Source organism: Corvus moneduloides, chromosome 5 (assembly GCF_009650955.1).
Source record: "Corvus moneduloides isolate bCorMon1 chromosome 5, bCorMon1.pri, whole genome shotgun sequence".
Lineage (NCBI taxonomy): Eukaryota > Metazoa > Chordata > Aves > Passeriformes > Corvidae > Corvus > Corvus moneduloides.
In genome coordinates this window covers 41,159,526-41,183,911 of record NC_045480.1, presented here as the reverse complement: position 1 = coordinate 41,183,911, position 24,386 = coordinate 41,159,526, and the positions used below count along the sequence as shown (strand labels likewise).

General features: G+C 42.7%; 1 protein-coding gene and 1 long non-coding RNA gene across 3 annotated transcripts; one reads left to right on the top strand and one right to left on the bottom strand.

Moving 5' to 3' along the window:
• Positions 1-4,262: 4,262 nt before the first annotated feature.
• On the bottom strand, positions 4,263-14,954 carry LOC116444243. Of its 2 annotated transcripts, none has more exons than XR_004240251.1 (2): positions 14,771-14,954; positions 4,263-4,694 (listed from the first exon to the last, which is right to left on the bottom strand). It is a non-coding gene; the product is annotated as an uncharacterized LOC116444243 (long non-coding RNA). The 2 variants fall into 2 exon arrangements; XR_004240250.1 differs by lacking the exon at positions 14,771-14,954 and adding an exon at positions 8,478-8,550.
• Positions 11,200-24,053, top strand: LOC116444238 (alcohol dehydrogenase 1). Its single transcript, XM_032109453.1, has 9 exons — positions 11,200-11,366; positions 14,934-15,035; positions 16,212-16,350; positions 18,389-18,476; positions 18,585-18,804; positions 19,503-19,763; positions 20,278-20,413; positions 21,684-21,822; positions 23,692-24,053. The coding sequence occupies exons 1-9, from the start codon at positions 11,349-11,351 to the stop codon at positions 23,714-23,716; spliced, it is 1,128 nt and encodes a 375-aa protein (XP_031965344.1). The 5' UTR covers positions 11,200-11,348; the 3' UTR covers positions 23,717-24,053.
• Positions 24,054-24,386: the final 333 nt, after the last annotated feature.

Here is a 24,386-nt window from a genome sequence, read left to right as displayed (position 1 = left end):
GGGCCACCATGATGCTGAGAACAGAACATAAAAAGAGAAGCTGCGCAGAAGATCTAGAAGAACAGGATCACTGTGTTTCACCACCACCAAGCGTCATTGCTGTGCTTAGGAAAGCTGACTTTCATCACTAAGCTTTGTGAAGTTTCAGGTACTGCCCAAACTATTGCTCAGCAATGCTGGGCAGCAGAATACACCCAGAGATCTTTAAACATGTGTAGTGAAGCATTAAAAAGGCAATAAAGAAGGTATGGCTCAAGGAACCTGAAAAGAAAGAAACAGAAAATAGGAAGGGGATATGGCAGAAAGTAAAACCTTCTGGCTGAAATGGGCAAACTTTCTTTTAGTTGCATGCAGCGGGAAGGTCACAGCAAGATGCCATAAGTAATCCTGTTGGTTTTTTCCCTTCCCACTGAGCCTCAATCCGGTTTTTTCCCTTCCCACTGAGCCTCAATCCCCTTGGTTCAGATTTCTGAAGTCAGGGACCCCAGCAGTGTTCATCTGCATCCATGTTGTGACAACTTCCTAAACACTGTACTGCTGCAGGTTAGTGTACTTTCCCCCTTCTTGTCCATTTCCTGGATTCAGGTTAATTTGCCTTTGATTTGGTTTCCACATGTCCCATAATATATGCTCACTGACCCTATGTTTGCTTATGGAGCAGTAGTGTTTGATTCTAGGCATGACTGCAAGAAGGGCATCTGAATGATTTGAGTGGAAAAGAGCCTTTCTGAATAGCCCCATCTCAGAGGCTTTTGGTCATGAAGTTGACAATGGTGGTGAGTTTTGCAGTGCAAGCCGGCGTGCTGCACAGGGGTGTAACTGTCCAAGGGGATCCACACTGATGGTTATTCCAAAAACCTGTGCGCATGACAAGGCACATGAGCTCAGGGCAGTCTTGGGGCTATGTGGCTGCCAGCTGCAGGAGTGCAGGATGTGGCATTCTTAAAATCCTTAGAACTTGAGGATAAGGTCAGGGAAGTTTGAAGAGTTCCAGTGTTTTTTTGATTTAAACAGAACTTTTTATTGCTCAGGCTGTGCTGCAGATCACGTTGAAGATCACAGGTTTACTGCACCATTATTGGTGTTGGTTCATATTATTGTAAAGTATCCATTTATTCTGCAGGAGGGTTTTTAAATAAGCTATGAGTAAGCACACATTCTTCTTGTCATAAGTAATTCTGAAAAGCAGAGACGGACTTCAGAGTGACTTCCAAATCTAAAGCTGAATAAACTTTGGCCCATGTTTGAAATGTATCCCTTCACTGTCCCTTTTCCAAGAAGGTGTCTGTGTTAGCTGGAACAACAGCATCTACTACTGACAATACTAAAGCCAAAATAAAGTGTTTGATTCATATTCATTCCCTTTTGCTGCATTTTTACTTCAAGTAGTATAAGATGTGCTTTTTTTCTTCTTGTTTGCCTTGTTTGGCTGACAGGAGCCAGAGAGCGACGAAAGCTGATAGTTGTGCAGACCTTCTAGCCTTGGTGCCATGAAAGCCATGGGACAGATAAAAACTCAAGGCAAGAACAAGGAGCAGAGACGAAACAAAGCAAGGCAAGAACAAGAGGCAAACATGGAACAAACAGGATGCTATGACCTGAGCCTCTGGTGCAAAGGATGATTAGCCAGGACAACGCTATCACAAGAGGGAATCTGCAAGGATTTGATAGTGTTGCTATGGGAATGGGGCAGGGGGGTTTGAGCCTATGGATTTGCCCAGAAGTAGTAAACTATAAAACACTGGTAACTTGTACTGGCTTTGCTTGCTTTGCTCGTTACATCCAGCAGAGTCCGTGCCTCTTCAATCCCTGCATTTGGCTGTGATATTTTCAGAGGAAGAAAAGGCATTATTTATTATTATTTATTTTCTAAAAGGAAGAAAAGGCATTATTTTAAAAAGGGGTGTTCATACTTAATCAAGTACTCTCCTTGGATATTATTTTCCCCTTCAAATTCTTCTAATACTTCCTCTAAACCCACAAACTTTTAAAACTACTGTTTTGCTAATTTGCACCTTCCACCTTTGGCTTTTCTTCAGCTTACTAAAATGAGTAAGGCATTAACCCATGAGCAGTTGATTTATTTCCTGTGTGTTTTGGAAAGGTGTTTATTTCTGGATGTCTTTGTTCATGTTCATGTTCATGTTCATGTTCAAAGTGGATGTCATCCCATATGTGCTTAATTCAGCTCCATTGCCTTGTCACACACAGCTGTATAATCTTCAGATATGATCCCTAAGCTTTTTGAAGGGCATAACCTGTTCTGCCAGCTAGTTCTGAATCTTACCTGCTGCTCAATCTCTGTGCTTCAATACTAATGAGTACTTGCAGGGTTTTGTGTATTGTGTACCTAATCTTTTGGACATCCTTAAATGTGCAGGTGGAAAAATACAAAGGGTTTGGACAGTCACAGCTTCTATACTGTGCAGGGTGGGACTTCAGAAATGTTGCCTTTTTTTTCCTATCTTCTACTAACATGTGTGTCCCAGAACTTTTGGGTTATCAAGTTCTTCAGAAGTGAATCATAAAAGAGTAAGTTGGAAACTGCTATCACACAGTAGGAAGAAATGCTGGAATTTCAATTTAAACACCCTCCAGAAGGCTTATTTATCTTAACAGCTAAGTCACTGTCTGAAAGAAAGAAATGTACCTTGCTAAGCTTAAAATCAACACGGTAGATAAAGAAAAAGTAACCTATTTTAAAAAATGCTAAAGTTTTAGCTAAAACTAGTATGCATTTTATTATTTGTAGGGCAGAATGTGTAGTTGTCAGTAAAATCTGTGATGCATAACTGCCCTTAAAAGTTTTTTTTTTCTCTAAATTAGAGTTAGGTCACTCAAGCTGTGATTAAAATAGTCTCCTGTTAAATAGAGCCAGGTCCAGTGCAGAACTTATTTTCCATTAAAAGAAAGCTGGTTTAGAAAGCACTAGCTCTCTTCACCTGGAGCTAGTATCATGCATTGCTTCAGGAAAGCAAGCAATGCAAGGCTGCTCAGCCCTGGCAGGAGTAAGGAATGGGAAGCAGGCTATGCTGCCTGTGAAGTGGCAGTAAAGAACCACTTCCCACTACAAGTGCCCTGTAGTCAGAAACTGTAGCTGTAGCTACAATCTGCTGAGCATAGCCAACGATTCATAACATAATAAGTTACAGTCCCCAAGTGAAGATAACCTAGAGTTGCAAGAACAGGCCTTTGCCCACTGTTTCTAACTTGTCTTGTGTGCAACCTTGTAGGGTATGCCCAGCCACTGCCCTGGAGGGATGCCTGCTGAGATAAGGAGATGGAGCAATCTCCCAGCAGGACCCCCCCTGGGAAGGCAGCTACTCTTCAGTTACGGCGAGAAAAAGACACACCCAGAATCTTCTGGGAGACCCTGTGCAGATCCTTTGTAACCCATTGGCCTTTACCCTCTGAGACCCATCCCCTGTATCCCTATAAAAGCTAGCCCTCTGCCCCTGTGGGGGAGAGCCCTCATCCCTGGCCTCCCCTTCGCTGGAGTATGGACCAACAATAAAGCTACCTTTCGTGCAGAACCAGCCACGTGAGCCTCTCGTCTCTCTCTGGTCTGGCCTGGAGGCTGCTCTGCAGAGCTGAGCTGAAATCACGAGCTGATAATCACTAAAGAGCTGACAGCCTCTGCACGGGCCCTCCTAGCCAGCAGCTGAGGGAAGACACCGGGCCTCAGGAAGGTGATTCCTTTTGGGACCATCTCTCCGGTCCGGTCACAGCTTCCTCGGTCAGAGCTACTGACCCCTCACCAGCTGCCATACAAGCTCACCAGCCATGAACACCTCCAACATGTTCTTTGTCTTCAGCCTCTGACACACATTTCACTGGAATCTGCTGAGGTTAATAAGTCACTGGAGAGTGGATGTTAATGTATCATGTTCAGCTGGATAAAGTGAGATTAAAAAGATGGTAAAGGAATTATGTATCATATTTCCATAGAATTACAGGCTATCCTGAGTTGGAAGGGACCTGCATCAAAGTCCAACTCCTGGCCCTGTACAGGGCAGCCCCAAGAGTTACATCCTGCACCTGAGAGCATTGTCCAAACCCTTCTTGATCTCTCCCAGGCTGGTGCTGTGACCACTGCCCTGGGGAGTCTGTGCCAGTGCTCAACACCCTTTGGGTGAAAAACGTTCTCCTAATACCCAACCTAAACCTCCCCTGACACACCTTCATGCCATCCCTTTGGGTTATGTCACTGGTCACTAGAAAGAAGATATTTTAATTGTATAAAAAGGAGTAAAATATGTAGATAAACATAAAGAAAAATTCTTTTCATAGTGAACAGCCCTAAAAGTGGAGAGGTCTAGGGATCAGCGAAGTATTTTCTGGCAAAGGGTTGAGCCAGGAGGCCTGTGCAAGCAAGTTGTAAAGGGGCGGCACTGTGGTTTCCCTGCATGCCAGGGCCCGTGTATCCTCTGAGCTGGAGTCTCACCCTCACTTATCTTTAGGAATCTGGCAGAGCAAAGCAAATAAAGCAGCTTCTGCAACATGGTTATGCAAGTCCACTTGTGCCTCACTGAAACCATGTGCATTCTCTTTTGTTGTCACCTTCTGCCTAAAGACCATGATGCCTATCCCTGCACAGGCTGCAGACAGGATCCACTGTCTCATCCAGTGTTCTCAGTTGGAGGCACTTACTCAGGCCGAAGGACATGGTTTCCAGATAGCCTCAGCTCCATTTTCTGGAAAAAAAAAAAAAAAAAGGAAAAAATCATGGCCTTGATATGCATATAGCTAAAGATATGCAGAAAGTTTTGAGGGGAAAGGAAACATAAAGGGATATGAGAAATAAACCACTAAGGAAAGGGTTGGGAACTTCAGAAGAATCATAGAATCATTAAGGTTGAAAAAGACCTCTAAAATCACCAAGTACAAAAGAAGGGAAGAAAGGAAAAAATAAATATCAAGGAATAGAGTGGACTAGAAATACTTCATTCTGATACAAGTTATTCTAGGAAGTGCAAATCACTAGGTGATTTACCTCCTGAGAGGAATAGAGAGCTTTGGCTGGAACACAGGAGAAAAAGGAGAGTTTATGGCCTTTGGAAGAAAGGGCTGGGAGCTCAGGAGGATTACAAGGATATTTTGAGTTTTTGCAGGGAGAAAATTAGAAGGGCCAAAGCCCAGCTAGAACTTAATCTGGTTACTGCCATTAAAAAATAAAAAATGTTTCTATAAATACATTAACAGGAGCAGGGCCCCATCATGTGTAATGGTGACTTGGGAAGACAAATGCCATCATTCCAAATGTCCACGCCTTCCTCCTTCTTCCCCCACTTTATATGCTGAGCATGATATCACATGGTTTGGGATAGCACTTTGGTCAGTTTGGGTCACCTGTCCAGGCTGTGTCTTCTCCCAGCCTCCCAGGCACACCCAATTTCCTCACCAGTGTGGCCATATGAAATGCAGAAAAGGTGTTTGCTCTGTAAACCACGCTCAGCAATAACAAAAACATCCCTACATTATCAGTCCTGTGTTCAGCACAAATCTAAAACCCAGTCTCAAACCAGCAACTGTGAAGAAAGCTAACTCTGCCCCAGCCAAAACCAGCACAGAAGTTCAACAAGGCCAGGTGCCAAGTCCTGCCCTTGGTAAAAACAACCCCAGGCAGTACTACGGGAAAAGCTGCCTGGAGGAAAAGGACCTGGGGGTGCTGGTTGACAGTGGCTGGACATGAGCCAGCGCATGCTCAGGTTGCCAAGAGGGCAAATGGCATCCTGGCCTGGATCAGAAATAGTGCAGTCAGCATGACTAGGGAAGAGAAGAATTTTTTCTGGAATTAATTATAGTCATACAGGTAAACATGAAAAAGTGCTATACTTAGTAATTACTAGTCAGATTACATGCAGCATTTTATCTCTTTTTCACTTGTTTCTGAAGGAAAAATCTTGATTTCAGGTTGCTGGATGTAATATAAAAATAGATGAGGCTTGAAGTCCCCAGGAAAGGCAGTGCTGACCTATTGAAGAATGATTAGAGCATCAGGGGCATGGGTCATTGATAGAATTATGGGATCAATAAAAGAACTGTACAAGCAAAAGGCCTGCAAGCAAAGGCTAGTGTGAGAAACTGCCTGCATGAGAAAGCACCTGTGTGAGAAACAACCCTGGGAACAAGAAGGGAGTTTTTAGGATGTGCGGCTGTGCAGATAAGATGTACTGACCAGGAGAAGGGAGGGTGAACTCCGAATTCTTTAATCATAACGTAACTAGTAGAAGCTTGCCAATGTAGTCTAATTATGTAGAAGCAGAAATGTGCTTTGATAGGTTTATGCCACTTAAGAGTTAACAAGCTGAGATACTATTTAAGTGCCTCTGGATTGCTAATAAACGGAGCTTGCTTTTATCAACCATATTGGCTGTTCTGCAATTTCTCCCCCCGCCGCAGTCACCGGACTTTTCCAACATTTGGCGCCCGAACTTGGACTGGCACTTCGTTTCTTTTGACTCGGCGGGAAGCCAACTGAAGCGCCAGAGCAGCGCCGGCAGGCGTAAGGATCAGCAGCTGCGGGCTGGCGCCTGATTCCAGCCTGGACCGACCGAAAAGCGGGGTCCGCCGTTTGGCTGACAAGGGCTAAACCTGAAAGGCTGCACAACCCTGACAGCAGGGACTGCGCGGTAAGACGCGGAATTGCGGTTAGACACAGAGATTGCGGTTGGACACAGATTGCGGTTAGACACAGAGATTGCGGTTGGACACAGATTGCAGTTAGACACAGAGATTGCGGTTGGACGCAGATTGCGGTTAGACACAGAGATTGCGGTTGGACGCAGATTGCGGTTAGACACAGAGATTGCGGTTGGATGCAGATTGCGGTTAGACACAGAGATTGCGGTTGGACGCAGATTGCAGTTAGACGCAGAGATTGCGGTTGGACACAGATTGCAGTTAGACACAGAGATTGCGGTTGGACACAGATTGCGGTTAGACACAGAGATTGCGGTTGGACGCAGATTGCGGTTAGACGCAGAGATTGCGGTTAGACGCGGAATTGCGGTTAGACACAGAGATTGCGGTTGGACACAGATTGCAGTTAGACACAGAGATTGCGGTTGGACGCAGATTGCAGTTAGACACAGAGATTGCGGTTAGACGCGGAATTGCGGTTAGACACAGAGATTGCGGTTGGACGCGGAATTGCGGTTAGACACAGAGATTGCGGTTGGACACAGATTGCGGTTAGACACGGAGATTGCGGTTGGACGCAGATTGCGGTTAGACGCAGAGATTGCGGTTGGACACAGATTGCGGTTAGACGCAGAGATTGCGGTTGGACACAGATTGCAGTTAGACACAGAGATTGCGGTTGGACACAGATTGCGGTTAGACGCAGAGATTGCGGTTGGACACAGATTGCGGTTAGACACAGAGATTGCGGTTAGACGCGGAATTGCGGTTAGACACAGAGATTGCGGTTGGACACAGATTGCAGTTAGACACAGAGATTGCGGTTGGACGCGGAATTGCGGTTAGACACAGAGATTGCGGTTGGACACAGATTGCAGTTAGACACAGAGATTGCGGTTAGACGCGGAATTGCGGTTAGACACAGAGATTGCGGTTAGACGCGGAATTGCGGTTAGACACAGAGATTGCGGTTGGACACAGATTGCAGTTAGACACAGAGATTGCGGTTGGACGCAGATTGCAGTTAGACACAGAGATTGCGGTTAGACGCGGAATTGCGGTTAGACACAGAGATTGCGGTTAGACGCGGAATTGCGGTTAGACATAGAGATTGCGGTTGGACACAGATTGCAGTTAGACACAGAGATTGCGGTTAGACACGGAATTGCGGTTAGACACAGAGATTGCGGTTGGATGCAGATTGCAGTTAGACACAGAGATTGCGGTTAGACACGGAATTGCGGTTAGACACAGAGATTGCGGTTGGATGCAGATTGCAGTTAGACACAGAGATTGCGGTTGGACACAGATTGCAGTTAGACACAGAGATTGCGGTTGGACGCAGATTGCAGTTAGACACAGAGATTGCGGTTGGATGCAGATTGCAGTTAGACACAGAGATTGCGGTTGGATGCAGATTGCAGTTAGACACAGAGATTGCGGTTAGACACGGAATTGCGGTTAGACGCGGAATTGCGGTTAGACGCAGATTGCGGTGAGACGCAGATATTGCGGTGGGACGCAGATATTGTGGTGAGACGCAGACTTGCGGTAGGACGCAGATACGGAAACAGAGGTGGCCCTTGATTTATTTTTACGCTTTTTTGAAAAGCGGGGACTTAAGGAAGTAAACCTTTATAAGGAACTAGCTGATCCAAGATCGTTTAAAAAGAAAGCTAAAGAAGCAAAAGCTCTCAAAGTAGCCTGGAGAGCAGTAACTAGCACTCTCACAGAGATAAAAACAGAAAAGACAGTGGCCGCAGCCGCCATAGAGACTTTAGAGAGTGGCAACGCTGGCTGTAGCGGCTCCGGGAAAGGAACAGACGGGGTCTTACGGAGCGGCGGGCAGAGACCGGAGCGGAGCTGCTAAACTCGGCAGAGCAGGATGTTACCCCTCCGACATCTGAGGGAGAAATGGTCGCGAACGCGGAAGCAGAGCCACCAGACCCAGGGAGTGGGGCGCAGGCGGGCCAAGGAGACACAGGCAGTCCGGGTGCCCTGCTGAAAGCGGCAGAGCAACGGAGCGGTCCTAAAGCCCAGACAAAAGCGGCAGAGAGCAACGCCCCCCGCCGAACAGCAGAACATCCGGCAGCAGAGCGGCTTCTGCGGTTTCATCGCCTGCAAAGCCAAGGCCAGCCAGGGCTGCCGGAGCTCAGCCCCAAAAGAGGGAGAAACACCAAGAAATGATGCAAGAAGTAATCAGAAAGCTTGCTGACTTATCTACACGAAGCATTTTGCAGTCTATCTTTACAGCAGATGTCCTGTGTTCAAATTACTACATCAGCATCGTACAGTTGTTGTTAACCCCTTCACAGTTCCTGCTCTGGGAACGAACGTGGACTGCAATGCTGCAGAATGTCCTGCAACAACAGGGACAAGTCATCCCTGCATCACTAACCAGAGAGGTGCCCAGCAAGTGGTGCCGTGCTACAGGACCCCGAAGCAAGAAGGCAAAGTCAGCATCAGCTCCTGAGGAAAGTGACGCCACTACCATAACAGCTGGAACTCTGAGACCTCTGTCCCGAGGAGCCTTGGGAGAGGCTGCAGACGTGACTGAGTGAAGGAGCTGAGGACTTGCCAGATCCACCACTCTCCATAGCAGGAGAAATAGCGAGACTCTGGGGCGAATGTAACAGCTGCCCTAGGTGGTTGCTAGTGACTTGTGGTGGGTGTCGGAGAACTTTCTCCAAAGACAAAACTAAAAAGGAGAGTTGCATAAATTTTTGGGTATGACACCAAACACAGAAGTAAAGTGAAAAATTGTTTTTTGACTGTCTTGAAACAAGAGCATTAGCAGACATTTTCAATCAGCTGTCTGCCCATTTAGATCAAGTGAAAACAGTCAGTTTGGCTAGCATTTATGTTTTTACCTGGTACTTTAGCAGCCAGGGCTTATGCTATTTTGCATAAACTTGCTTGCTAGGAGAGGGGTAAGTTAAACATAACTTTGCAAATGCTTGATGAGTTAAGTGTAAATGTTACTAGTGTTAGACATACAATATTATAAAATTAAGTAGCAATTGATTTTCTACTATTAGCTCACAGCCACAGCTGTGAAAAGTTCTAAGGTATGTGCTATATAAATCTTTCTAACCACTCTGTCCTAATTCATAAGCAGATAAGTAAGTTACATCAATTAACCACCCAATTACAGAAAGAAGATGGTCTCGGCTTAAAAAGATGGTTAAAGTTACTAGGTTTAAAATCATGGCTAGTTTTATTTGTGTAGCATTTGATTACTGTAGGACTAGTAATATTGTTAATAATAGTGTGCTTACCTTGCCTATGCCAATGCTTGCAGAAGATGATATACAAAGTCACTACATCTATGACCAATCAAGTATTGCTTGTACAAAAAGAAAAAGGGGGAATTACTGAAGAATAGTTAGAGGATCAGGGGCATGAGTCATTGATAGAATTATGGGAACTGTACAAGCAAAAGGCCTGCAAGCAAAGGCTAGTGTGAGAAACTGCCTGCATGAGAAAGCACCTGTGTGAGAAACAAGCCTGGGAACAAGAAGGGAGTTTTTAGGATGTGCGGCTGTGCAGATAAGATGTACTGACCAGGAGAAGGGAGGGTGAACTCTGAATTCTTTAATCATAACGTAACTAGTAGAAGCTTGCCAATGTAGTCTAATTATGTAGAAGCAGAAACGCACTTTGATAGGTTTATGCCACTTAAGAGTTAACAAGCTGAGATACTATTTAAGTGCCTCTGGATTGCTAATAAACGGAGCTTGCTTTTATCAACCATATTGGCTGTTCTGCAATTTCTCCCCCTGCCGCAGCCGCCGGACTTTTCCAACGCTGACCTCCACTCAATCCCTTGCACCAGCACTTAGTGCCAGGAGAGGGCAAATGTGTGGGCATGTGAGCAGTGATGGGGGCTGTGCTCACAGGTATTGATGGGTCAGACACTCACAGATCAAGCAGGGTGTTGCACGTGGTAAGAAACACATTCTGTGGCAGCACTTCTGACTTACTGACTTTAGTTTTCCCATCAGCATGATTGGCACATTGTCCTTGGACACAGTGAAGTGACAGCCATTCCAACAGATTAATGAGTAGCTGGACGGTAAAACTAAGAACTCAGGAGCAGGCACCGCTGCAGCTGCACAGTCAGTGTATGTTTCTGAAGCAGCTTGCACAATCCCATGTTTTAATACATGAGCTGGGCTGTTGTGTGACCAGAGTTCATCAGCAAAGCTTTCATGTTCTCGCTGTGTCCCTGCTGCTGTGAGTTTAAGAACCACTCTCCCCTTTCCTCTTTGCACCTACAGTGCCCCTGAGAGCAGTGGGTTTGGCGAGCAGCTCTCAGGGAGGTGGAAGAAGGGAAATAGCTTCCAGCCAGGGCTGTTGCATTTGTCCCATGACATTGAGGGCAACCACAGGTGGGCTGCAAAAAAGGGTAGGAAAGACCATGACAGAGGAATCAAGAAGACAGAAGCACTGAAAGAGTGAGGTTTCATCAGATGAGTGGTTTACTCTGATCCTAGCACTTTTTCTGATTAAGGGGTGGGACTCGTGAGCTGGGAGGCTCGGCTAAAAGATCAGAGCAGTCCACTTGCAGGAGCGCTTCACACAACCAGCTTCCAGTGTGCTGGAGAGGACTTGCAGTACCAGCAACCCAGCTGCTCTGGGGCTGACTGAGCTCTTGGTGCAAGAAACCAGCAGTGGCAAGAGTCGAAACAGGCACACCAGTCAACATGAGCACAGCAGGCAAAGTAAGCAACAGCTTGTATTAGGAAAGTTTCTTTGCTGCAGCTGAGTAATGCATTTTTGAATGTGAATTCTTTGTGGGGACACCATAAATCCTGGTGGTATAGCACAGATTAGAGTTTAGGATGAAGCTGGTACAGAAGAGCTGCTTTTATTTGCAGGTTGCTGTACTTTCCTAGGAAATAGTTATTAACTCTTCAAGGCAATAGTTTATTTGAAGCAAGACAAGATAACAGCACCAGAATAAGAATAACATCCCCTCTGGGATAGCAAACTATTTTTAATCTCTGATTTGATAGTTTAAAATATGATAGAATGTACTAAGGGTTTAGATCCATGTATTTATCTGCTCTACCAGTTTCCCTTCTGAGATCCTACAGTAATTTAAACTATTTTTAGTTTATTTATAATTCATATCAGCTCATTTTTCCAGAAAAAAGACATAGTTAATATTGTGTTAAATTTTGGGATGAATTGTGCTGACGTTAGGACAGTCATTAAATTTGAATATGTGTATAACAAGTCCCAAACTTTAGTTAACAAAGACCAGAAGTCAATTCCGCGTGCAACGCGATACTGAGCTGGAATTGAAGTGAGTAGTTATATCTTTGCTAGAAATTAGATTACAAGAGAGATGGAGGTTAATACCAATACATGTTCTTTCTTGCACTACTGGCAAGATGCTAATGTACACCCAGGGACCTGCAAGAAGGGTTAAGAGACAAGAAACTAGAAATGGAAAACAACTGAAAACATGTATCTTGCCGGAATGTGCCTTAAGAAAGTACCGGGATCATTTGCTGTTACTGCCAGCTGTCTTCACTATTGCAAAACCAAACAGAACGACAGACAGGGAAAAAAATGCTCTCTTTAACTCTGAGTTACTGCAAGTGCAAAATTAATTGTAGCTCACTTGTAGGTAAATTCACCAAGTTCAGTCCTCTACTCAGCATTGAACGGAGTGGTGTGATGTAACTTAACTGCCTCGATTTCACTGTGTTTGTCTTGGAATAACACGGGTGTTACAGTGCAATTTATGTAACCAAGCAGCATAGTTCTTGTGTCCTGTACAAGGGTGTGTTTCTACACCTGCCCTCCTCTGCCACAGTAACTTATATGGCTGGTAGAACACGTGAGCAGGGTAAAAAACTGTTAAGCCTGTGCTTGTCTTAGCAGATGAAGTGGGTGATAGGGCGCTGTTGCTGCATATGGGGGATCCTGTTCCAATCTGTAAAAGCTCACAGGGACTAAACAATACAAAGTCAACTAATGTTGAATTTCAGGAGAGATTTGTTTGTTCTTGGCAATCCACCTCTGGCCACCTTTGTTCTTAGAAACTCTACATGTGCTTTGCATGTGCAAGTCATGAAATCACCACTGTGCTATGTGGAATACAATATAAATACATAAACTGCCTTTTTTTTTTTAAAAGTAAGTGTCCTGGAAAATGGTGCCCTTTGAAATGTGACCTTTGACCACACTTGTGATTTTTTCACAAATCACACTTGCATCTAAACATTAAATGTAAATTTAGTGCAAATATCTCTTGAGGCAGTTTTTTTCAAAGCTGTCCCAGTTTGAGACAAATTTGGAGGAAAATGTCCGAAATGAACGTATCCTCTAATAGAAGGCAGATTTCAGCAGCCCCTCCCTCACCAGGTTCGGGAAAAAAAAAATTCCTCAGAGGAAAGTGAAAAAAAACCCATTATTTAACAAGCAGGGTGCACGAAGGCACAGAAAAGAGTGAATAATGTTAAATAATAAAACCTCTCGCTGTGGAGAAGAAACCTGGGTAGATTTCAGAGTCCTTTCTGTGGATGTGGCTCTGCCCTCTCTGGAGCTGGGGTTCGGCATGGCCCCCTCTGGGCCACAGTGTGGGGCCTCCCGGTGATGTTGTTCCAGACCGGAGCAGAACAGTCCCAAGAAAAGTTCTTGACTCAGCTAGCAGGCTAGCTACAAAGCAAAGAGTTTTAACTCTCTGTCTCTCTCCTGAGAAAAGGAGCCCAGAGCTGGGAAAAAGCAGGAAGGTGCTTCCTCAGCTCTGTAGCAGCAGGAACGCAGGGGAGTGTGTGTGTCCTTGAGCACAAACTGCTCCAAAAAATTTGCCTGGCTTCTCTCCCCCCTCTCCTAAGAAACAGCTTAAAGACACAGGAAGGCACAGGACTCATGTCTGGCCCAGGGCAGACGATACAGAATGCAGTATCACACAGTCACCCCAGGACAAAAGCATTGTGCCCATCCTACTCCGTGTCTAGATGCTGAAAGTCCGCTATTTTATTTCATATGTTTAGCGTTTCCTAGTAATTATTTCCTTTGTTACCAGTTTTCAGTTTGTGGATAATCAGACATTATTTCTACTACTTCAAAAGCCTTTGATACTAAAAATTTGGTTTGTTTGTTGTTTTCCCCTGCGAATTTTGCAGCACACCGATGTTAAGTTGTCCCAGTCACACAGGATAAACGTGCATGTGCTAAATTTCTTGCATCATGGGCTTGATTCCTCTCCATTTCTTTCTCAAGATAATGCCACCTGAAAACTTGCAGTCAACAGACTTAACAGAGTGACTGAGGCCTTAATAATACGTCACCCAGGAAAATCATATTTCAGGGCCTGGAGCTGTTTAAAGAACTAGGATGAGATCTTTAAACACCTCCACAGAAGATCAGCAATTATGGGGACAGAGAAGTCCCACTGGTTTTGAATACACTAGGATTGAGCTTGCAGGGAGGAAACCTGTTTGAGAGCCTAGGATGAGGTGTGGACAATGCTCTTCTCTTTTCTGAGGGCATTTTTCTCTCAGTGGCAGATGGCCAGAGGAGCCCTAAAGCCTGTCAGTACCAGGACAAAGCCTGAAGAGTTAATGGACAGACTTCAGTCTAACAGAAGAAAAAAAAAGCTGTCTTGGATAGTTGGGTAGTAACCCCACCTGAGTTAAACATCCCTTCTGAGAAGGAGGGTACTGTAGCATGGATAATATACACTAAAGGGACTGTTTCAGATTACCTCTGTGGAGTGGTACGTCAGTTTGCAGAGGTGCCCTTTCAGCCATCACCTCGTGGCTGACCTCGGGCTCTACTAGAATGTTCATAAATCTGTACAAGGCTCTGAATTCCATTTTTAGCAATTTCAGTTCCCAACACAGGCAGTTCTAGGCAATACAGACTTTATCACAGCCTGAGAAGTGACATCATTTAGTGTGCCATCTTTAAGAAGATACAAATATAGACAAGTAATTCAACGCCGCAAAAGAAATCCACCAAGGAAGTTAGCAAAGGAGCAATGAGAATGGGTAAGGTATCCTGTTATCCTAGGAGACTATTACACATGCAGCTGAAAACTTGATGTGACAGAAATATGAGCAAAGTCAGACATGATCTTCAAGGGTGAAAAAAATAGGCTTACACTGACCTTTGGTGTTGACTTTTTGGTTGTTTTGTTTGGGATTTTTTCCCTGTACTTTTCCCTCTCTTCTCCACAAATATGAGCAGGAGCTTCACATGCAGAAACGGAAGAATCTGTCTGCGTGATGACTTGAAAATGCAAGTGCCATTCCCGTTTGCTTTGTTTGCAGGTTATTAAATGCAAGGCAGCAGTGCTGTGGGAAGCCAATAAACCGTTCAGTATTGAGGAAGTGGAAGTTGCCCCACCAAAAGAACATGAAGTTCGCATAAAGGTACTAAAACTAAAATTTAAAACAACTCCTATGACTTGCATTCTGTCCTGCTTTTAATCAGAATTAGTCCTATAAATTTTTAAGACCCAGTCAGAAAACATTCTACTAGTAAGTAGTTACTAGTCAGTGAGCTCCTATGTAACATGTTCAAAGTCCTAAATTTGATAACGAAGTTCTTTTTTTTTTTTTTTAAAGAGAAGGTTTTCAGTGTTGGATTTTATATTAACTGACATCTGTTTTTCTAACACGCTGAAAAAATTACAGTACAAGGCAAAAATCAGAATTTCCTATAGAGTGGAGCAAGAAAATTTTTTCACTTGATTGAACTTGTGCTAGGAAATAGCTCAATAGGGCAGGGAGCTTCGTCTTTTACCTGGATATTGGCCTCAGTGGAATTCAGCAGCTGCCTTCATTTACGAGTAGTTTCAAGTGTTACACACATGAGGAAAACCCTCTCATGGGGTTGACAAATCCATTTGTCAGAATAAAAGTTGTAAATACACACCTGAATGTTTCAAAAGAAATACTGCTGTTCTAGCTGCAAGAAAAGACAAAATATCATCTAAAATACTACGTGTAGCCTAATTCTTTTAATGAAACATATGCAAATATTTAAAATATATACACAATACAATAATAGAATTATGTAATTATTTAGAATAAAAAATCATTGTATAATACATAATTTATATACAATATCTATGATATATTGGCATATAATCTAAATATAATAAATATAAAATATACACAATATTTCTATGTTTATAAATACTATGTGAAGGTTAATTTGTATTTACATAATTTTACATTTACATAATATTACACACTTTTCTTTTTATCTATTTATCTATAAATAGTAGGAATAATTTATTCTGTTCCCCCTATACAATTGTATTGCTAGAACGTTCAACAGAAAATCCATCCGACTCCCTATAGAGCTCAGTACTGCATAGCAAACATTCACAAAGGAGCTTTGCCATGTAGATTAAAGACTAATACATACCACAAAAGTCTTAAATCACACAACCAAATCTGTTTTACCTGTAGATTTATTGTGTGCATGTTGAGTTTTAGAGGGGAGCAAGTGGCTTCTCCAAATGTAAAATACAATTTCGCTTCTGCATATGACATGACATAGTTAAACGCAGAAATATTCTTGTCTTTCCTGTAAATCAGATTATGGCCACTGGGATCTGTCGCTCTGATGACCATGTGATAACTGGTGTACTGGTTATGCCTTTTCCAATAATTCTTGGGCATGAAGCAGCTGGTGTTGTGGAGAGTGTTGGGCAAGGAGTGACTTTGATCAAACCAGGTATGAAACAGCACTGGAAACAAACCCTGTGCTGAGTTTCCAGACTCCTCCTGAAGTCAAAGATTATTACATTCATGAATATTTTTATTGCACAGGAAAATATTCCAATTTCAATTTCATAAAGGGTACCTCAAAGGATATAAACCTGCTGTTTACACCTTTCTGTGTTCCCAATATTGATTTACTTTCAGATTTTCTACTCAATTTCTTTTGGTTTTGGCAAAAACATCTGCAGCTTGCTTTCCACATACGTAGTGCTTTTTCGGTCATGTGACTAAGAATGAAGAGTCTTTGCTGTTGTTATGAAATCAGGCATTAGCTGCAGGTTCTTTGAACACCATTTATACAGCTCACCTTTCTCAAGAATAAGGCAAAGCGCTACGCAATAAAGCACCTTCTTTTAATTGTCCTAACACCTAAATAATCCACTGACTTCAGTAGATCAGAACTTAGGTCTTTTAAAAGCATCAGGGCAAAACAGGGGTGCCCACCCTGCTGCAGGCTTTGCAGGTGAGCAGCACCAGTGCAGGTGAGGCAGCACTGCTTCCTGAGGGCTGAGTTGCTCTGAGGATGCTCATCTGGACCAGCTGCTCCTCTCCCTACATTCTCTTTGAACTACAGCGCGTAGATAGTCAGTGAAAGATGACAATTTTCAGCCAACTGCTGCAAGATGAGCTGTGATTCCTGTACATTTTATAGGACTGAAAAAATTCTAACAAGGGCTAAATTTTAAGAGAAAATATGCAGTGAAAAAATCTACACAGAATCTCTCAATTTTCAGGCAGTTTGCTATGATACCTGAGTAGTTCACTTTTAACATCTCTGTACTTCCAGTGTCTTTGTCCATACTGACAAGTATAAAGTTTGTCCAAAGCAGATTGGTATGTATAAGAAAAATTCTTATTACAGATTTCTGCTTTAACTCCAAATAAAATGCATATTGCAAATTTTAGTGATAGCTCTAGCTGGTTTTTCTCTTATGTCTCGGTTCATAAATCTCTCTGTTGTCTAGTTCTAGCTGCCCCGTGTTTCCAGGTGAGCTGAAATAGCAGGCCTGAAGACATACATGCACAGAATCACATTTCTCAGATGTTGCTTAATTTACACCTCCATGTTCTGAAAAAAGGCTTCAACTTGTGCAATATTTCTTTAGCAAAGTGATTACTAAGCCCATGTCACAGTTCTAAGTTAACTCAGGGTTGAGGTAGTGGGGGCATTTAATGTTCTGTAGGCATTTTTCATTTTTTAGTGGAAATCAAAAATTTCCCTTGACTTTCAATGTGTCAAGGATTAGCTACATTTTAAAATTGGCAAATCATAAACTAATCTGTATTAGGAAATACCTGTTTAGAGATTATTAGATATTTACCATATATCATTGCTGTGGAAATTGCACAGGGGTAAAAAATTGCACTGGGAAGCTATGTGCTACTTTGTTAATCACATAATTGTGCTAGAGAATTAGAGATGTTGGTTTAGCTTGTGTGTGCCACTGCTTCTCAGACAAGTATTTTACCTGTTTTTACTCAGAGCAACAGTAAGAGGACTGCTATATAGCAAAGATGCTCAAAATAATGCAAATTAATGCTTAATTCCCCATTCTTTGTATGCACAGTTTACAGCCCTGTTATCCTGGCACTCCAATCTGCTGTTTTAGTGGATGTCAATTTTTAGCTCAATTTCCTTACTAAAAGAAGGTGTATGACTACCTTCTTTTTACACAGGAGATGCAATAAACTGCTGAGCAAGTACTTCAGAAGTGTCAGTAGATAACATGATTTTATGACATAGGTCTGACTCAGTTCTGTGGAAAGACACCGGGAATTTTGCATATCAAAATTACTTGTCATAAATTTGCCCTAATTATGTCCTCTATATAAAATACAGAGACGGTTCATTACAGAAGAAGGAAATAAAACCATCACTGCACTCCTAGTGCACATTTACCTGGGGATTAAATACACTCACTTCATGTTCTTACCTGCATGCTTCTTGTTTGGCTTTTTTTAATCCTCTGTCATTACTGTTTTATTCCTAGGAGACAAGGTTATTCCACTCTTTGTTCCACAGTGTGGGGAGTGCAAGAGTTGTTTAAACACCAAGGGTAACCTGTGCAGTAAAACTGAGTGAGTTTTCCTGGATTACTTACAACCCTAATTAGATTTTACTTTACACAAAACTGATTACACACAACAAATCTCACTTGCCGTTATTTCTGGTCATCTTTCAAACAGCCTTGGTACAAGTGCTGGATTAATGCCTGATGGTACCACTAGATTCACCTGTAAAGGAAAAGCAATTCACCATTTTCTTGGTACAAGTACCTTCACTGAATACACAGTAGTGCATGAATCTGCTGTGGCCAAAATCGATTCTGCTGCTCCTCTGGACAAAGTTTGTCTAATTGGCTGTGGATTTTCAACAGGTTATGGGGCTGCTCTGCAGACTGCCAAGGTAAATATGGTGGTGGGTGTTTCTGGTATTTTATGGGGTCTGTTCAAGATTGTGTGGCCTGCAAGTGGATCATCAGCATGGCAGCCAGGAAGTATTGACTCTGTTTAGTTCAGTGTGGAAAGAAGATACTACTTCTTTACCTACTTCAGATTCTGTCTCTAGGGTACTCAGAAGTCTTCAATTCAAAATCCAGTAAAATTACCTATTACCATCTATAAAGTTTTCCCTCATAGCTTTATCACCCCTAGAAAAATGTTACAACAGAGCTCATTGTAACTGAAGTCTAGGAATACATAGAAGCCTATATATGCAACACTCAATTTGTAGCAATTCATGAATGTGACTTTTAGAGCTGGCCCTGTCTACAGTGGAGTGACATTACAGATCTTAACACAACTGGAATATAAAGCATCATTAAAAAAAAGGTGTGTCTAAGCCGAAGATGAGACATATAATGAAAACAGAATTCTGGTCTCAGAAATGTATTTTAGGGACAATTTCTCTTAGTCATGTGTAGATTATAACAGTATAGTTGGCTACTGCACTAGCAGTTATGCATGTGCAAATTCCTTCTCAGCGGGTAATCTCTAAATTGCAAGAAGTGGCTTAAGTGAAATCATGTTGATAATGAGGAAATGCATGGTATTTTCCCTAGCCTGTAACAATGTGCCATGTTTACGTGGTTGTTATTATTATAGGTGGAATCAGGCTCCACCTGTGCCGTCTTCGGCCTCGGAGGAGTTGGCCTCTCTGTTGTCATGGGCTGCAAGGTGGCTGGAGCTTCCCGCATCATTGCTGTGGACATCAACAAGGACAAGTTTGCCAAGGCCAAGGAGCTGGGAGCCACCGACTGCATCAACCCTAAAGATTTCAATAAGCCCATCCACGAGGTGTTGATGGAAATGACAGGGCAGGGTGTGGACTATTCCTTTGAGGTCATCGGCCGTGAGGATACCATGGTATGCAACCAAAAGATGGGCTGACACAAGGCATTAGCTCATTAGCACTCTCTTCACCAAGCCACCAAACACCGAGGAGGAGGAGCTGGGAGCCACTGGCAAAGTACTGAGCTAACTTCAAACCTGTTAAGTCCAGCTATTGGCCACTGAGATGCAGGGATAGACGCATGCTCAGAAATTTAGGAAAGGGAACGCCATTGTAGTGCCCTGGCCTAACCAGGGTGGCTACATTTCACATAGCTCATTATCTGCTCTCCAACTGTGGCTTATCACTAATGGCTTAGACAAAATGGGGGAGGAGAGCAAAGCCAGGACATACCTAACCAATGAGAGCAGATACAATGGTGGGAGCAGATACAATGGACATTTTTTGATGGGGTTTCAAAAAATGAATTTTGTGGTTACAAAAAGTGAATTGCAAGCAGAGTCCTGAGAGGAGGAAATGGAGTTCAAACTTCTGCGCCCTAAAGACAAATCTTGCCTGATTCTGGGCGTCCCTCTGTTTCTAATGCAGACTGCAGCCTTGGCCTGTTGCCAGCGTAACTATGGAGTCAGTGTGATTGTAGGTGTGCCCCCTGCAAAACAAAAGGTCACTTTTGATCCCATGCTCCTCTTCACTGGTCGCAGCTGGAAAGGCTCTGTCTTTGGAGGTAAGGACTTGGAAAGATGTGATTTAACTGGCTTGGGAAATTTGTAAGTTGTCTTGAATGAAATAGGATATATCAAATTCATTGCTTACACTGTCTTATTGGAAGTAATATTGATGGCTATTTTGCTGACGAAGTTCAAAGGGAATTAATTATGGGAACTGTTAGTTAACGGCAAGAGAAGGAAGGAAAAAAACAGAAAGGGAGATGGGGGAAGAAAGGGAAGAGAAGAAGAGATAAAGAGAAAGGAAGACATAAAAAGACAGAAAATAGAGAAAAATAGGGAGGAAAGAAGAGGAGGAAATGAGAAAAAAGGGAGAGAGGAAAAAGAAGAGAAAAAGAAAAGGAGGGGGAGGGGAGGGGAAGGAGGAAAGATAAAAATAAAGAGGAGGAAAAAAGGTAAGGAGAAAGATAAGAGGGGATAAAGGATAGAAGATAAAGGAAGAAAAAAGAAAAAATCATGAAGAGGGAGAGAGGACAGAGGGAGGGGAGAAAAAGAGCAAGTGCAAAACGGAGAATGTAATGAATAGAAAGAGGGAGAGACAGCAGGAGAGATGGAGAGTCAGGACTGTAAAGGACATCAGGGGTTATACCCAGCTGATTTCCACATAGGTCACACCCCAGCTTAGCCCCTGGCCAGCTGACGACAGTCCATTCCCATTCCTTCTCTTTCTGGAGCTGCCCCAGCAGTCCCACACTCAACAAGTCCTAGCTCACTCAACACAAAGCTGATGGCCACAGAAAACTTGTTTCCAACAGCAGGTTTTCTCACTCGTAACCAGGTCCTCCCATGTATTCAAAAGACACCTGAATAAAATAGCAGAAACAAATCAGGTTTCTCTGGAAGGGTATGCTACTATTTATGACGCCTTTATCTAGTGGTGCTTGTAGGAAGAGAGCCATATCCACCACCCACTCTCCAATTTTGAGCAGACAATCAAGTTTCCACTTACCAACATGGATGTCAGCACTCTGGCTTTTCTATGAAACGTGATTAAGTTGAAACCATGTTTAATGTGGGGGAAAGTATGGATTCTGTAAAGACTGAGATTTGTACTGCTCTTCTGCTGCGTTTGTGATACGTGGAACAGCTGTGCTTTGTCCCATGTGTTTCCTGCTGGCACCCTGTGTTACAAAGGTAAAGCCAGGCTGCAACATTTCATCCCGTTACTCTGCTATAGAAAGTTTATCTAAAAACTTAAGCTGCCCTGGGTTTTATGCATTTTCAGAAGCATTTAATATCACTATGCATTGTCTGTGGGGTTTTTTTCAGGCTGGAAGAGTAAAGATGCAGTTCCTAAACTGGTTGCTGACTACATGAAGAAAAAGTTTGTTCTGGATCCATTAATAACTCACACACTTCCTTGGACAAAGATCAATGAAGGATTTGATCTTCTAAGGACAGGAAAGAGGTAAACATTGTTTCATTGTAAAGGTTCTGTACAAATAACCTAAAGGAGATGTATGGTAAGACAAAGTCTGCCTTCTGGTAGAGAATGGGTAAGGCAGGCCACCATGCCCCTTAATCCCTCCCAGTGTGTTCCCATGGGTTGCAGCTGGAGTAATAAAGACAGCAGACCTTCAGCTTTTGAAATGCAGTGGGCGCTTGCAGAGGAACTTTCAGACTCTAGTTGGAGCAAAGACACTGGCTGGCAAAGAGAGAAAAGACTACACAATTGAGGAAGTCTCTTCCCAATACCCATTGGAAAAAAAGCACACAACCAAGGCAGCATGGGGGTGCCAAGCTGTAGAGTGCCAGGGGTTAGCTACATCATAATCCAAGAAACATTTCAGGATGAGGAGCAGGAACACAGAAATAGCCTGTTCCTCTTGTGAGTTAGGGAACAGAGTCCCAGTCCAATTGGTCCTTAAGTCACTGGGTACTTTCTTGAACTTCAGAGCTTTTAAAAAGGGAAAGTGCTTGGTATACATATACATTGCAAACTCAGAATTTAGGTCTTGTGCTTTCCTCAAATATTGTGAAAGTTCAGGTCAGACTCTGCTTTCACAGGGTATTGAAACTGGGAATATTTTTTGATAGAGAAATTTGATGAGATTCCCCATGGTGATGCCTTTTCCTGGTCTTAAAATCAAGAGTCATACACAGTTAGAAGGGGAAAAGGGATTTTACCTTGGTATTTATTTTAAGGATCCTTAGGTGTACTACATCCAGGTCGAATACACTGAAATGCACACTGCAATGCACACCCCCAAAAGAATTGGTATAACATTATAGGTCTTACTAATTAGCATATCTATCAAAAATTCCCCAATGAGAGGCTTGAATGAGCCCCCCCTTCCCCTGGATGGTTCTATCTTAGTTTACAGAATGTGTTCTGGAGAGGACCTTGGGGTCTGGGGCACACTAACCCCTACCTACGAAGCTTCTAAAATGTTGTCTCCTAGCTGAACAAACAAGTCCAAGAATGTAGGCAAAAAGCACTAAGAATACAGAAGCTGTAAAAAGGTATAACAGGGGTATAAAAGAAAAGGCAAAAAATCTTCATGGCATCAATGGGAATTGAAAGTTGTCCTTGGCAGAAGTAGGAAATGCATTTGTATATCTCAGTATGTGTGGGGACCCTTTTTGAAAGTTCTAGATGTTTATAACTTACAGAGGCTGGAGAATTTTTCTTTTAATGTTTTCTTTTAATTGTCATTTGCTAGCAGTTATTTTAGGTGTTACTTGCTCTGAATATAAAAAGCAAGTAACAGAAGAATTTCAGGCCCTGAGGTTTGTTTTCAGGTTCTAACGACGCAGCACACACTTCACTTTTTGACTGTCCTTATTTTACATAGACTATAAATGTTAGTTTTAGTTCTTAGTATAACAAATGGGAAAGTGGTGAGGACAGAGATGCCATCAGCTTTGCTAGGTTGTCAGCCTGAAGATGGAGGCATGTTGCAGCTGATCATTTTTATGGAGTACAATACTTCAGTGTTGCAGTGCAGAATAAGCTATACCAGTTACCCTGTAATTGGAAAGATGAGTCTAAGCCCCTCTCTGAGCAACTTCTCAGGCTGTAGCTGGTAATTAATTACCAGGAGGCCTGGGCTTTATCAGTGAAAGCTTTGCAGTCTTCTGTGAATTTTGTTCTCTACATCTGCAGCAAAGTTTGCACATCTTCTCTGTCATTTGCTGCAAGCTGGGGTAGGGGGCAGGCAGGGAGGGAGTACCCTGTTTGGCAGCAATAGCCCAGATTATCAGAGAAAACAGAAGTGTTCTGCTGATGTTAGCCATGGGGATTTTCTAGTCACTAACTTGTCATTTTATATTGCAGTATCCGCACTGTCCTGATGTTTTAGGATTCCCAGATGTTAAGCAGCAGATGGCTCACCATCAGTATGAACTTCACCATCCTCCAATACAACTTATACGAAATGCAAACCAAGACTTTCCTGAAAGATCTACCACTACCCTTGAATAAAAGGATCAAGCTCAAACCCCACATTTCAAGCACAGCATTTATAAATGAAGCAATCTTTTTCCTTCTGTCTCCTCATTCTTGTTTTAAATCCTTCATATTGTGCTGCAATTTTTAAATAGCCAGTTATGAATCACAGGTGCTACAAAAAGTTTGGAATTTTTAAAATTACTTATAATATGCAATCTTTCAATAAAATAAAAATGAAGGAAACTCTTTCTCTGGGCTTCCATAAAAGTGCAAGCTTAAGAAATTTGTACATGCAGTTCAGCACAGTAAAACTCTAAGTTATAACTGTGTATCTGTCCTGAATGACTGTATCATTCCAGTGCCTAATAGGCAAGGAATGATACAGCAGAAATTAAAATTTATGGTAACCATGTGTTTGAATTAATAATTTCAGTAAATTATATTTAAGCAAATCACAGATTTAGGTACTGGAAAATGTCTCACCACTCGGTATTTTACTAGATTACACTCCCAAACATTTTATGTAAAACTGATATGTCATTGTTCTGTGTTGTGGTTTATATTTGGTGTTTTGGGGTTTT

What these genes read in the sequence shown, in the direction of transcription:
- LOC116444238 (XM_032109453.1), top strand. An exon ending in AGTGACTTTGATCAAACCAG is followed by an intron (nt 16,351 to 18,388) that starts GTATGAAACAGC and finishes TTTTATTCCTAG; the next exon opens with GAGACAAGGTTATTCCACTC. An exon ending in CTGCTCTGCAGACTGCCAAG is followed by an intron (nt 18,805 to 19,502) that starts GTAAATATGGTG and finishes TTATTATTATAG; the next exon opens with GTGGAATCAGGCTCCACCTG.